The sequence below is a fragment of the Acanthochromis polyacanthus genome, chromosome 16, assembly GCF_021347895.1.
Source record: "Acanthochromis polyacanthus isolate Apoly-LR-REF ecotype Palm Island chromosome 16, KAUST_Apoly_ChrSc, whole genome shotgun sequence".
Classification (NCBI taxonomy): domain Eukaryota; kingdom Metazoa; phylum Chordata; class Actinopteri; family Pomacentridae; genus Acanthochromis; species Acanthochromis polyacanthus.
In genome coordinates this window covers 17,611,604-17,626,938 of record NC_067128.1, presented here as the reverse complement: position 1 = coordinate 17,626,938, position 15,335 = coordinate 17,611,604, and the positions used below count along the sequence as shown (strand labels likewise).

General features: G+C 38.9%; 1 protein-coding gene across 3 annotated transcripts in view; it reads left to right on the top strand.

Annotated features, from left to right (window-relative positions):
- fam184ab (family with sequence similarity 184 member Ab) overlaps positions 1–15,335 on the top strand; it is a 205,756-nt gene that overhangs the window by 148,168 nt on the left and 42,253 nt on the right. For all 3 annotated transcript variants that reach the window (XM_022196845.2, XM_051960777.1, XM_051960776.1), the window contains 2 exons: positions 5,417–5,570; positions 8,747–8,874. In XM_022196845.2, coding sequence (XP_022052537.2) covers positions 5,417–5,570; positions 8,747–8,874 — 282 coding nt within the window. The remainder of the gene's footprint in view (positions 1–5,416; positions 5,571–8,746; positions 8,875–15,335) is intronic.

The following is a 15,335-nucleotide window of genomic DNA, read 5'->3' as shown; positions in this document are numbered from 1 at the left end:
TACAGTGAAGCAAATGCACGACTCAGACACAATGAGGTATGACAAAAACATGGTTCACTGTGTTCAAAGCAGGTTGAATTAACAGATAAGACAGGTAGACAAGCAGTCCCTGAGATGGGGAGCACTCCTACAGACTGGCTTGAACTAAAGCAGAATGCCTGCAGATTATTAGTGAAGGAAATGAAAGTTAAAGGGCAGGAATTAATACAGTGAGAGCTGATTAGGGGTGGAGCTGGAGCACAGGTGGGCGTGGAGGTCAGGTTGTGTTGAATGAAGGGAAATACTGGAGGCTCCTGCACAACAAAGACACAATATGAGACTCTGAGACGGCATGGAGAGTCAGTGATAATTGAGAATATGATGCAAAACACATAAGAGCTTGTCATGTTATAGCACTCGTTATGATCATATTTAGTAGATACGCGACTAAACCCATCATGAAGAACAACATTATTATCATTTGGCTGTTTAAAAACCATGTCGTTAATGAACTAGGATGATTTTGTTTTGTGTTTGGAGCTTTTTAAGTGTTACCATAAACACAGCATGGGTGCTCCGTCAAACACTGAGACGGCTGTCCGCCTGCTCCGAATGAGCTTCATTTGAATATTCCAGGATGTCTTGGTTCCATGAATCATTTCCCAAAGGCATTGCACATTGGTGAATTAAAGAGCCACAGATGTTGCTGTCAACCTTCTATGAATAACATTTTAGCTGCTTCTTGATGATGGATTGTAGTTCTAATTTGCAAAATGGGCCCTTAATATTTCACTGGCAAAGAAAAATGAGCTAAACTCAATGTGAACAGGTTTTTTTTTGTGTGTACTTTTGTGTACTTTTAGGGCTTCTTGGAATAAAAGCACAAAGAGATCTGTGCTTTATTGAATGTTTCATGACTGCTGATGGAAATGGAGGCCGTATTTTACTTCTTCAATTGTTCTTTATGTAAGATATCAGTTTGCACTGTACTGTTACCAGCCTGCACTAAATCAACTTGCCTGAATGTTTTTTAGACAGAGATGTTTGTTAAATTTAAAAAAAAAAAATACATTGACATCATACACTATCTGTAAACTGTACACACAGCAGATACCTCCCTAAAAATACTGCAGCAGGTTATGAAACCACCCTGCAGCTGTTACAATATCATCATTGCCAACACAGAATCAGGTCACAGTGTAGCTCCACTGGGAGGATGGTAACTAAAATGTACATTTTAAGGTATAATTAAGTGGAATGTGTACAGTTCCACCCAGCAGGCAACTTTAGATAGATTAATCATAGATATTTTGGGTCGACCACTGCTCAAACAATAGTTCTGTTTCCATAGCATATTTTTATCCACAATATATTAGAAGAAGTTTGTGGAAATGGCAAAATTAGAAACAACTTCACAAATTTAGAGGAGTTAATATGCTTCATGGGCATAAACACCTTCTCTGAATAAGTTCTAACACAGAGTGCATTTAACTCACATGACTGATCAGCTGTTTCTACGTCTTTTGTTGTTTTTGCCTCTAGACAGCATTAATAGACAACACAAGCTGACAAGAAAGAATAAATAGAACTCTCTTGATTAAAACCGGTTCCTGAACACCCTTTATTCCCTCATAGATGTTTTTTTCTTTCTGTTGTTTTTTTAGCAGAAACAAACTACTCCCTCCTCGAACCCTCATTTCTTTATGCATCCGCGATTCTTTTCCTCGACTCCGCTCTTCGCCTCGCAGTCTCTCCCAGCAGAGATGTGAGCAGAGGAGTCAAGAAAGAGACACGAGGAGACACAAGTCGAGGCAAAATGCGTTTAACAAAATGAGACATCCTGGCCCCTGAGCTGTTCTTCCACAGCTACGTCAATTAAACATGAAGGCACAGCTGTATCATCTGTTCATTGTTTTTGCTGCAGTAAACCGCTGTGTTTTATGATCTCTGTCAGATGAGCAGAACAGTGTTGATGACAACTTGCAGTTTATATTCACTTAAAAGTCACAGCATGGCAGAATGTGGCAAAAATGTAAGGATGTCATACTTTTATTTTTTGAAATTGAACACACACTGGAGCCATGAAGTATGAGTCGTGACACACCAAAGAGTGGCACACCAACAAAGTGACACATATTATATTTGAGTGGCATATCATTTAAACACAGTGTTTTTATATTTCAGCTGTGTGCCAGGTCTCTTTTGTATGTCGCAGGTGCCAAAAAGACTTTAGCAAAGGATACAACTGTGTATTCTCACTCATAGCTCATCTAAAAAGCCTCCTCTACCCTTGAGATGCATTTTAGTCACTGAGACGTGTTTACTGAGGCCAGGAACACATAATACAGACTACACCGCCATCTTTACATGACACTATGCAGCCTAATTTATTCATTACAAAGCGAATAATGAAACAGGCCCAGTTTGCATTTTCTTTGTTTTGCGACATCTCGAAGTTTACTAGAAACTGACTTCACAGTTGTATGGAAACACGACTAGCGTTTGAGTAGTGAGTATTTAATGATTATCAACACAAACTCTGGATACTTGAATATTTCCCAGCAGCAGTCAACAAAGAAAAACACATCCATAGTAGTCGGACAGATACACATAAAAACAGACTTAAAGAATTGGAGGACATTTGGGCTTCAAAATTTTAGAAAAATAAACCTTCTTGTTTACAATTTTCTGCTCCATATTCATCAATAATAGATAATGAACTATCAAAGGCTTTATTAGTTCAGCTTACACATCAGTGGTACCATTTTTATTCCATGTTTTATTTGTTTTTTGCTAACCCTACTCTAATCACAGTAACAGGGTTGCTAATCCATGCTAATGTTAGCTTTTTCTCAGGAGTAGAAGCTAGATATTTAGCTAGCTGTTACTGCTGACCAAGAGGACAAACTTACTGATGGAAAAAGTGAAGCAAAAAGTCCAAATGAATTTGTTAGATCCTGATAATATGCTGGAAAAACTACCAAGGTTGCATGAGGTAGAGTGAGACATTCAATCAAGACTGACAATGTTATGAAAATATAAAAAAAATAGAAGAGAGGGCATAGCTTTGCTCTGCCCATTCTTTTGGAAAACTGTTCAATAATGTTAATTCCAGTGTATCATGTCATTCACTGTTTTCTTCTTCTTCTACCAGCTAAAAAGGTTTTGTTAACAGGGTTGTGTGCATGTTGTGGGACACATGTTGGATGCACAATAATTATTATTTAATATGCTATGTTGATTACATTTTTGTCCACAATTCCAAGAGACATCAATGAAAATCAAAAAAAGGAAATTTATGTTTCATTATAACTGTTTTATTTGAGATACAATTTGGTCATCTTCAGGACAGGATAAGAGAAAGGACATTTTAGGGGGAACTCCAGACTTACTTGGTATTTTAAAAAATATTTTCAAGCTTTCTTTTCTCCTATTTTTTTTTTTATTTGGTCTCAGGACAAGTGAATTTACACAACAACTGCATGTTTTAGTATTTTGTACATTGATTGTTTGGAGTTTGATGGGTGGGACGTAAAATGTCCTCCAATTCTGGAATGACTCATTTAATTAAACAAAGTTGTTTTTATAATATCAGTTCCCAGCATTATTATTATGCAAAGAAAACCTGTTTCACTGGAACCAAATGATTGTCATATATTCTTGTTTTAGTGATAAGTGTAGAGAACAGTTTCGGTAGTGAAAAGAGTTCAGTCAGAAATAACCCTCATGATGGTTGTATCTCATTTTGGTCAACAAACACTAAGTTTCCCAGACTGATTAGTTTGAAGGCCACTTGTCACACAGACTTACATCTGTTGAAGTGTTGACAGCTGCACCCAAAAATATTAAACCGTATTTCCTGTACTGCTATGTCCAAACACAAACAGTCAGGCACAAAATGTGGATCCTCACACATCAACAGCAGTTTTTTCTGCCAGAGTAAACACTCAGCTGCCAGCAGTGTTACATTAATAGGTCTCTCCTAACTAACGTTACAACTGTGTGTTTTGTGGCAACCATCCAGTCAACAGGCCTAATGCCTGATGCTAATACTGTGTATCTAAGTGCTTGTCAGTTGTCTCTGCTAATGGTCGAATATGTTGTTCTGTTTAAACCGTTTGTTCGGTTCTTTTCATGAAGCCAAAGCTGAAATCTAAAACAGCAGGATGAAAATAACTGAACACAATGTCATCGATCTTATAACTTTAAAAAGAGCACATATGCAAATTACTTTATAAATGGATTTTCTAAGCAAAATGTTAAGCTCTTGCCTGCAGACACTAGAAGTCTGTTCAGAAACATAGTGAGACTCCTCTGTCTGTTAGGAGACTTATGGTACATAATGGTGGGATGTGAACAGAAAGATGAACTGACTGACACCTGTCCATATACACATACTTATCATTTGTGTTTTGCATTCCTATAAGCTCTAATTGAGCTCAGGACTCCACCTGAGGGTTCTGTAATGGGCGAGAAAATTAGAATAACTTGTGAAAATGTGAATTAAAAATTATAAAATTGTTTGGTGTGAGATTAGTGTGGACCCTGTAAGACAAAAGTTAAAAGTCGGTATCTGATACCAAAAGGAGGTGGTAACTCTGGATGAAGGATCAATGAATCAGGGAGACGAGGCTAATAGATTCATCTTCATCCTTCTTCACATCACATACTCATTGTTCGGAAATCAGTCGTACGTTTTCTGAAGCTCTAGCTTCATTGCATCTAAAAAAACATACACAGCCATCACTGACTATTGTTCAGTGTAACTAAGGCATTGCATTGAACTAAGCATCAATATTATGAAAGAAGATTATTGCATGAATATGTACACAGCATCAGAGTGATTGAGTTAATTTTACTACAGATGTAAGGTTACAGACCAAACCATTATGAATGTTCAGCAAACTGTTTAGGAACATTTTGTAAAGATCTCTTATAAGGAAGAACTGTCAATACTACAATGCATTTTGACCCTGCAGATGACTCAGAGCTAACATCAAAACTCCACAGCAGGGTGACTTTTAATTAAAGTTTTCATGAGACTTCATATATGAGAAAGTGTGTCTGTATTTCAATGCATTTTGACATAGAAGGTGACCTCTATGTTTTCAGAAATAGCCTGTTTCTTCTATTCTTTACAGCTAAGTGGTCAGTTTCTCCATTAGCGCATAGAGGATTTTAACTCACTTTTGCACCTCATTCTTATATCTCTCCTGTCTCTTACTTTTCCCTCCCACTCCATCATCTCCTCCTACGCTGTTCATTTTCTTTATTTTTTCCTCTCCCCCTACTTTCCCCTGGATTTCCTCACGCTCCCTCCCTCTGGTCCTCCTACTCTCTTCTGTTCTGCTTTTTTTCCCCGTTTTCCTGCCCTCTCTTTATTCCTCTCTCCCCCTCCTCTGTTCCTCTTTTCCTCACCCTCTGATCTCTCCATCAGGAGCTCGAGGAGCGTCTCCGCCATCATCACCATGCAGAGCTGCAGTCTCTCAGAGAGGCTCACCGTCAGAGCATCGAGACGCTCAAACAGCAGTCTGAACAAGAGCTGCAAACACTCCGCTTTGAACTGGAGGACGAGGGCAAAGCCATGCTGGGTAAGGTCTTATAAGAGTGTGTGGTGAGGGTGTGGGTGGGGGTGGGGGTGGGGGGTACCAGCATAATAACAGATTAACCCACCCATGACCTTTTGTCCCATTTTACATGGATTTGTAGTTTTCAGTCTGCACTGATTTTATAGTATCTGAAATCATAATGCTTGGAAATAGTGAAAAATCAAAGCTGTAAGAACAAATTACTTACAGTCAGGACCATAAATATTTGAACATTGACACAATTTTCAGAACAATTCCTTAAACAATCCATTAAACAATGCCTCCTTTTGGTCCCTTAAAAAGTATATATAAAATGTGTTGTAATTCCTACACCATTCACCTGATTTGGATGTAACTATCCTCAAATTGAAGCTGAAAATCTGCACATAAAAATCATCTTGATTGTTTCATTTCAAATCCACTGTGGTGGTGTACAGAGCCAAAATGCTAAAAATTCTGTCAGTGTCCAAATATTTATAGACCTGGCTGTACAAGGAGCATATTAATTTGTATACGACATTACGTGAATGTAGCATAATCATCATTTGCTCTCATTAATTGTATTGTACTGTAAGTCATGCACAATCACAACCAAAAATATCTGTATAAATCTTGAATGGAGTTTTTCATCACCATCAAAGTGGAAGTCATTTATTTTGCTTTATTTGTAAAGGGTCTCTTACAATATTAATTATAAATTGTATTATTTCATGCACTGTACCAGAGTTAGTCTAAGATTAATTTTCATTTCCAGTCCCTCAGCAGGTCATATTTACCAGTTCTACACAGTGCCAAAACAACACCAAGCAAACTACAAAAACAGGAATGAATATGTAATACAAATTGCACACAGTAATACATCACACACACACACTAAGAGTATATAAGACAAATGGAAAGCTAGGATGCTGGAATACCAAGCTAAATTAACAAAATAAAGAATCAAGCAAATCATACAGAATAAAGAATGTGTGGTTCCACAGTTGATGAGATGTTAGCATATTTTTCAATTTGACTTTAAAGCTACTGATAGAACTACAGTTCTTAGTGTCATTTGGTTGGACTTTCCACTGAGTTGTAGCTGTCACAGAGAAAGTTGGTTCTCCAAAGGCAGATGAAATTTTCAAGGAAGGTCAGAAATGACACAAGGACCAAGTCAGTAGATTGTGGCAGTGATACGGCTTATAGTCTGGATCCACTGATTTGTTAAAGGTTTTTGTATCATTGTGAGACAGCAGCACGGAGTCTCTGTAACTATGACAACAAGTGAACAGCTGCCTGCTGACGATCATATCATTCCAATCCAACTACAAATCGATCATCGCAGACCATGAATTTTGCAAAGATTTCATCTGTCAGAAGCCATACAATGACTGAGCAGCCTTGACGGAGTACTGCTTTTCTCATTTGAAATGCTAAGCAGAGATTTAAGAAAAATCTAAAATTCTCAAAGCTCATAAGATGTCTCTACAGTGATAATACTGAATTTGCTTTTCATTCAACCAAAGACAGGATTGATTGTTTTTCTAGGATATTCTACATAGAGGTGTTAGTTTAACAGCTGCTAGATCAGCTGTTTGTGTAAGTGTATATACAGCAGTGTCATCGGCATACATTTGCAATTCTGTCTAATGGCACTATTGTGAAAAATACAAACTTCAAAACCACTCTAACAAACTTATGTGTGACAACATTGAGGATTTGGCCATCTTTATATGCAGTCTTTGGGAGGATAAATAAATTTTATTGGGCCTAATACTGATCCTTGAGATACACCTGTTGTGCACTTCATGTTGCTGCACCATGTATTAACTTTAACTCACTGCATCAGTGCTCTTGGTGGAAAATGAATCATTGAAAGTGTATGAATAGGAAAATTATGATCGACTGTAGCAAATGATTTATGCAAATTTTGTAAATGCAGCACCAACTACTCCTCCTTCGTCAAGCCTCAATTTTCCTTGCTCTGTTAGGTGTAATGTGGCCGTTTCAGTGGAAAGATTTGTTCTAATGGGAAACTGCATGTGATGTAAAGTAAACTTGCTTCAATGTCAGCTTTCTCAACAACCTTTAACAGTATCCTTATATGTCTGCAATTACTGGCTCTATGGGAGTCTCCAGATTTGAAAACAGGAGAATAATGGCTTGTTTCCTGTCAGCTTGAAAAACACTGTGTTTAACTGACAGGTCAATGAGATATGGTATGAGTGTATATATCTTTGCGTTTATTAATAAGCATGGCATTAATATGAAAGACTTGCTATAATTTTACATTCAGCAGAGAGCAGAATAGAAGACATATGGAGGATCTTTTATTGGCATGACTCAAGCCAGAGAAACTCCCATCCTTTGTTTCACAGACTGCAGCATTACAGCTCTGTGTCTCAAGTTAATGCAGAAATTAGACAGAGAAACTATTTGAAAAGTGCCACTTTTTTGTCATATAATGTGATGTATCTGTCTACAAAGCATTTGTTGAGTAAAATGAGGGCATTTTCAGGGGCCTAAAAATCTGAGAGACCAAATATGAGCAAAGTGCAGCCAGATTTTTAGTGTTAACACACCAATAATGTGCTGTGATAAATGGTCTTCTATTAACCTTCATGTCATGGTCCTGACACTGGAGAGTTTCTCCCATCTATCTCTTACTTCCCACATCTTGACGTTCTTTCATTACCTTTTTCTCTTTATCTCTCTCTCTTACTTCCCCTCACCTTCTCCTTGTGTGCATCCACATGTGGGCTCAGGAATCTACATGTATATGATGTGCGTTTCTTATTCTACATGTTCTGGATTTTAAAAACCGTTTCTTTTTTCTTACACCAAACTGAAGTAGGAGGCTAATAGCAGCGTGTGTTCCCTCTCCATGCCTCTCTAAACCATTACACTGTTTGCAATAAAAGGTGTTCATTGGAGTGTGGATTAAAGGCCACTTGGGGGAAGGCAGCAGCGGCACTCTTCTTTATGTGCAAAGTAAAAAAGTATTGCAATAAAAATGTCTCAGCATCTAATGAGCTCTTTTTTCATCACACTAACAGACTAAAGAAAGGAGCTTGCATGCTACGTATCCCTGAGTCTGAAATTTGCAGCGTAGCTTTGTTTCATCATGTGCGATATGGGCTGTGCAAATGAAATATGACTTCTTGTGTCTCTTTTTTCCCCATGAATTTTCCCATCAGCCTCTCTGCGGTCAGAGCTGAACCACATCCACGCATCAGCCATCGAACACCTGAGACAAACTCACCAACAGGAGTCGGCTGCTGCTAAGGCGGATCTGGATAAAACTCTGGAGAACAACCGGACACAGGTAGGACGAAATGACTGCACACAGTGTTATGACGAGAAGGAGGATTTATCTTCTGTGTCTGCATTTACATCCACATGCAAAGTTATTTTTTTCTACAGTTGTCTGTATCTGCATAGTTCTAGATACCTTTTTACTTTCCCAAGGAATGGCTTTATACATTTGTCCGTCTGTCTGTCTGTGCGCAACATTTGTCAAAAATGGAGTAATGGATTTAGATGAAATTTTCAGGGAAGATCAGAAATGATTCAAGGACCAACTGATTAGATTTTGGCAGTGATGCGGCTTATAGTCTGGATCCATGGATTTGTGAAAGATTTCTGAATTGTTGTGAGATAGCGGAATGGAGTCACTGTAACTATGACAACAAGCGAATGTTATGTCAGCTGCCTGCTGACGATCACAGTTGCAATCCTACTGCAGATTCACCGTTGTGGACTTATCGGGACTTATCCATCGGAAATGATACAAGGAACAACTGATTAAATTGTGGGGGTTTCCGAGTCCCATCAATTCCCGAGACCCACTTCTCTGCCTCTGCCTGTGTCACACTTTAATTTTAAACCTTTAATGCATTCTTTTAGGTACTGTAACAGCTGTATTGTTAATCATGTTTACTTATTTCTTTTGGCCTTGGAGGCCACCAAATGCTAAAACCTTTATTCAGTAGATGTACTGTGGTTGCTGTTTAGCTAACACACTTTACATTAAAAATGTGAAGAAAACTTTAATGAAGAATGATTTCCATTTAAAGGAGTAGTTTGATATTTTTGGGAAATGCACTCATTTGCTTTCTTTTACCTGAGCTCACAAAGAATATATTAACATTCTCATGTTTGTACAATAAGTGTAATGCTGCCGCTAGCCACCATTTAGCTTAGCTTAGCAAAAAGAATGGAGACAATGGGGAAAAGCAGCCAGCGTAACTCTGTCCAAACTTAACAAAGTCTGCCTCAAACAACCTCTGAAGTGTAATATAACATGTTGGGTTGAGAAACAGAAGTACCAGAAGGTGTATTTTGGCATCTTTGGACACAGCTATGCTAACTGTTTCACCCTTACATATTTAGGTCATGTGATTTGGTATCCGTACATAACGTACACATGCATAACACATGCTTGTGCTCAGAGCAAGGTCATTTTTTTGTGGGTACATCTATATTAAATGACCACATTCTATGTTGCCGTGATTTCTGCCCCAATTTTTTTCAAGATTTCAGCCATCGGAAGTAAGGCTAAGCAGCGTTGGCGTAGTACTGCGCTCTGAGTACTTTTCTTGTTTGCAAATGTATTAATCATGATCTGACAGCTGTGGACAGAATTGTGTCTTTACAGTCAATTGTAATTATCAGTGTGCGACTTTAATCATGTTGTGGATGTCACCATTTTCTTGTCACTGAACCACGGCACAACAACGCAGCAACGTGATGAATGACTTCTCTAGTCAAGTATGACTCCTCCCAAGCACTCCAGCGTATCCCTTCTCTTTCATGGCCGTAGTGAAGCCTGTATGATTGGAGTGAATCCACGCTGCAGACACCACTGAATAGACTTTCTAGACTCCTCTTTCATGCTATTCAGCCACAGTCTCCTGGGAAGTTATTCTGGTGAGATATATTGAAGGGGACATTTTGCTTGTGTCTAACATACACCCACCGTTTACTGATGAGGACTCTAGAAAGCTATTTACTCTAGTGTGCCAATACAGCTGGACTAAAGCCACAGACAGATGATATTTTTATTGATTTCTTTTATATTTATCTCCAAATTTTACAGTTGGACAAGGGTAGAGCTGAAATAATTAGTCCTTTAATCAATTGCTTAAGCATCAGACAACTAACTGAGTACAGTCTTGGTCATTAATAAATTGTTTCAGTCAGAAAAATTAAGGGAATTTAAGATAAAATGCTGAACTTGGACTGACTCCAGCCTCCTTATTCATTGTCCACACTAAAGCCCTCATCACACAGGACTACTATTATCTGGGGACCACTAATTTGCAATAATCGTAGAGGTCATCTCTGATAGTTATCATGTGCAAGTCTGCCATGTCCATAAAGTAAAAATTCCACCACAAACTACCTACCAGGAGGTGCTGTGATATTGTTCATCTTGTGCAAATCGGTATCTGTGTCATTTTGGGGTCAAATGCAAACATGCAGGAACATTTTGTTGTCCTTCAACAAGCTCTCATTATGTAGCAGTCTATTTATATATCTGAAGAAAATGCCAGTAACTTTACAGAAATAACAAGCTTTGCTCGTTCAGTCGAAATGTGCTGCATGAAACACAGACACGGGGAGGTTATTTCTACCTCACATAGCAGGTCCCAGGTAGTATTAATCCCGCACAAATGGGTCTTAATACAGATACTAGCATCTTCCTCCACATTTAGGCCTATCACCCACACATATTTAATATTCTAGGTCACTCAAATTGAGATTTTGGTCTTTGTCTGAAGTGTAGATTATTAAAAAACTGTGGTTCATGTATCCAGGGCTGCACAGTGATTCGGTGGTTAGCACTGTCGCCTTGCAGCTAGATGATCCTTGGTTCACATCCCGGCCTTCCTGGGATCTTTCTGCGTGGAGTTTACATGTTTTTGGTCTGTGGGTGGAAGCCAGAGTACCCGGAGAAAACCCACGCATGCACAGAGAGAGCATACAAACTCCATGCAGAAAGATCCCAAGAAGCCAGGACACGAACTGGGGATCTTCTAGCTGCAAGGCAACAGTGCTAACCAACTCTCCACTGTGCAGCCCCTCGTCTAAAAACATGTTCAGGTTAATTGGTAACTCTAAATTGTCCATAGGTGTGAGTGTGATTGTCTGTCTCTATGTGTAGCCCTGTGATAGGCTGGTGACCTGTCCAGGGTGTCTTCTGCCTTCACCCTAAGTCAGCTGGGTTAGACTCCAGCCTCCCGTGGCCCTAATGAGGATTAAGCGGTGTATAGATAATGGATGGATGGATGGATGGAAGGATGGTTCATGTATCCATATATTAGTTTGCACATGCCATTTTTTTATCTGTGTAAAAAGCTAGTACCTTCAAGAACAAGAACAATGCAGGTAATACACCAGTGACATAACATTTGATTAGCACTAGCAGTTACATGTCTACAACTTAGCCTTGCATTGCTGCACCACTTCACCAGCACACAAAAGCCTGTGTGCGTGTGCTGTGCAGCATATTACTCGGTCCACAGCTTCTGCAGAAACAATGAACTGACAGTCCTCTGTTGTATTTGATGTATCGTTGATGTAGACTGGCCAGGCGTGCTCGTAGACCGTTTTGGGTTCTCATGTGTAAAACAATAGTCCTTGTGGACAGATAGTTGTTTTTAATGGAGAGGGAACGTATATCTGTCCACAAAAGTATCTGCCCTAAGTATGAGGATTTGCTTTTTATTTCTCAAGGGCTGGATAAACAAAGCAATTAAATTCTTCACATTACTCTCTGAGGGCTTGTGAGCAGCATTTTTTGGGGATATTTTCTGATCTTTTATGGATGAAATGATTAATAGAAATCTGTTTTGATAACTAAATTAGTGTCTGGGTGTGTTATCTAATATCACACAGTTATCTGTTTTTTAATGCTTTTTTTTTTTTTTTGCCAGTGTTGTTCTTGTTTTCTTGGATGAAATGACAGAAATTAGAATGGATGGAGACAGTATTAGATGATGTTGCCAGCATGCCTCAAATAACACCTGCCACAAGCTGACACACACACACACACACACCTACACACACACACACACACACACACACACACACACACACACACACACACACACACACACACACACACACACACACACACACACACACACACACACACACACACACCACCCAACAGGCAACCCTCTTACCATGGTGTATAAATCTTCCTAATTACCCCAAACACCATGGGTTCCTCTCTCATCACCTTGTGTTACAGATGTTCATACAGAGAGGCACAGCTGGTTGTCTTTAATACCCCCCACTCTGCTCCATCAGTCCCTCTCATCTTTAGTTGCCATGAGGCAATAGAGAGTCAATAAAGGCTAATATCCAAGTGCTGCGGTCTGAGCTGCCTGTCAGTCATACAATAAGTCTGGAGAAAATACAGCGAAAATTAGGTTCAGGTGTCAATCTGTGCTTTAGTATCCTGAAGTGCACTAGCTTCTTTTAGACTCCCAAGTAGTTTCATGCTGAGTCACAGGCCTGCATTTCGTCAGGCTTTAGTTCTTTATTTAACAGTAAAGCAAATTGAAAAACTGTTTTTGAAGTAGTTACTTTTTGAGATACAGACCATTCTGTCTCAGATTTTTACAGCTATTTCTGCTTAACTATTGCATTTTTTTTAGATTTTTCTTTTTAAATTCTCCAGTGATCCTCTTTCAGCATGCTTTTTTGTACATCAAAATTTAAGGCTATATTCAAAAGCAGTGTATCAGAAACGGTTTAAGACAAAAGCATGAAACACTGCTATTTTTACTCTGTCAATGAGGCGGAGCCTCGGCAGAGTTATGTGACGATCGGTGTTGGATTGTCTGTCTGTCTGTATCTGTTAGCAACATTACCCAAAAACTGATTAATTGATTAGGATGAAATTCTCAGGGAAGGTCAGAAATGGTACAAGGACCAATTGATGAGTTTTTGACACTGAAGCAGCTTATAGTCTGGATCCATAATTTTTTTTAAAATTTCAGCCGTTGGAAATGATGCAGCAACTGAGCAGCTATGACAGAGTTCTGCACTCCCTGAGTGCTTTTCTAGTTTACCATGCCATTTCAGAATCTTAAATATAAGACTTAAACTTTCACAGATACCATTTTAGATATGCATTGTTTGTGATCAGAGATGGTTGAGCTGAAACCCTCCTGATGATTTGAGATGGAATGATCCATATTGTTGTGGTCTTTGAGTTTTGTTCTTTGGTGTGTTCTTCTTCTCTGTGTCTCTTGTGATTCCCACTTTTTGTCTAGTTCTATGTATACCTTCCACATCCCATTACTATTACTTCCTCCTACCTGTTTTGTTTCTTGTGTTTTTATTTCCTTACTTTATCTCCGTTTCTCTCTTCTGTTCATTGTTCTGATTAGCTTTACCTGTGTCCTGTCTCCTATTTGTTTCTCATAAATAATCTTGTGTTGTGCCAGTTTGTCCTGTTTTGTCTCCTTGCAGTTTGTGATTTTAGTTTTTTCCACCATGTTCCTGAATGTTTGCTTTCCTCATGTTTCTCATTCCCCTTACGGTTTTGTCTATTTGACTCTTTGCACCTTTTGGATTATTCTCATTGGATTCGATTTGCTTGGATTTTGTATGATCCTCAGATTCTTCAGCCATTTTGTGTTTGCTCCCCATCTTATGTTAAGTAGTTTGTATAAAATATCTTGTTTTGCCCTAACCTGGCTGCCAAATGTATCTGTACTTGGGTCCCTACCTGATCATCCCATGACACATTTTCTTATTGGGATTAAATCATAGTAGTATACCATTATTCCCTGTGTTGGTAAGGCAGACCATCACAGACTGCTGGGAACACTGGACTTCACTGGTTTTCCATTGAAGCGACAGTGGCAGGAGGCAGTCCACAGTCCACTCATTTGTCGCTGCACGATGTCCAATATGTGAAGAAGCTGATATAATCTGAATTAAACAGACTTACTCTAATTCTGAGATGAGTCGACAATGTAATCCCTTTACTGGCGTTATGATTACATCCTTGCTGTCAAAGTCTGAAAAATATTTCTGCTGCAACCAAACAGGCAGTCTTTTGTTATTTTGACATCTGAGAAGGATCTTTCTGTTTTTTAGCCGAGTTTAGATCCATACATTCTCAAAAGACCACTGCGTTAAATCCTTGAAATCTTCAGACGAGGACTCAGTATTTATTTTTCCTGATGGATGAGTTTCACTGCATATGAAACACAAAGGTTTGGATTTATGATGGACAAATATTTGCCACCTGCTTGCTAGTCTCCTCCTTAGTTTCACGATACAAGTGCTTTATGTAACGCGGTGTTTATTATATTTTGATCTTATGCCAAACTGTTTTCCTAAAGTGAACAATGATCTAAAGATAAACAGAGCATGCCAACATCTTAGATCACTCAAAACAAGATTGAAAGTCAGCCTGTTTTTCTTCTGCCTACTGTAGAATGAGATTACCTTCACCAGTGGTCTCCAGACGTAGTCATATTTCTCATGCAGGCATAGAATTCATCCTTTCATACACATCAGCGAAGGTTACTTTCTGGACATTTTCAGCTTTATTTTAGGATGCACAGGAGACTCGGATATGAAAATGTTAAGGGCAGGGAGAACGGAGGGGAACAACATGCAGCAAAGGATTTAAATCGGGAACATCGTGGTTATGTTATGTGTCTTAGGCGAGAAGGTCACTATTTGGTCATCCTAAATTGGAAGTGACTTTATCCTCTCTGTACTTTTACCATCTGCTGTTATGCGTTCTGCTGGTCT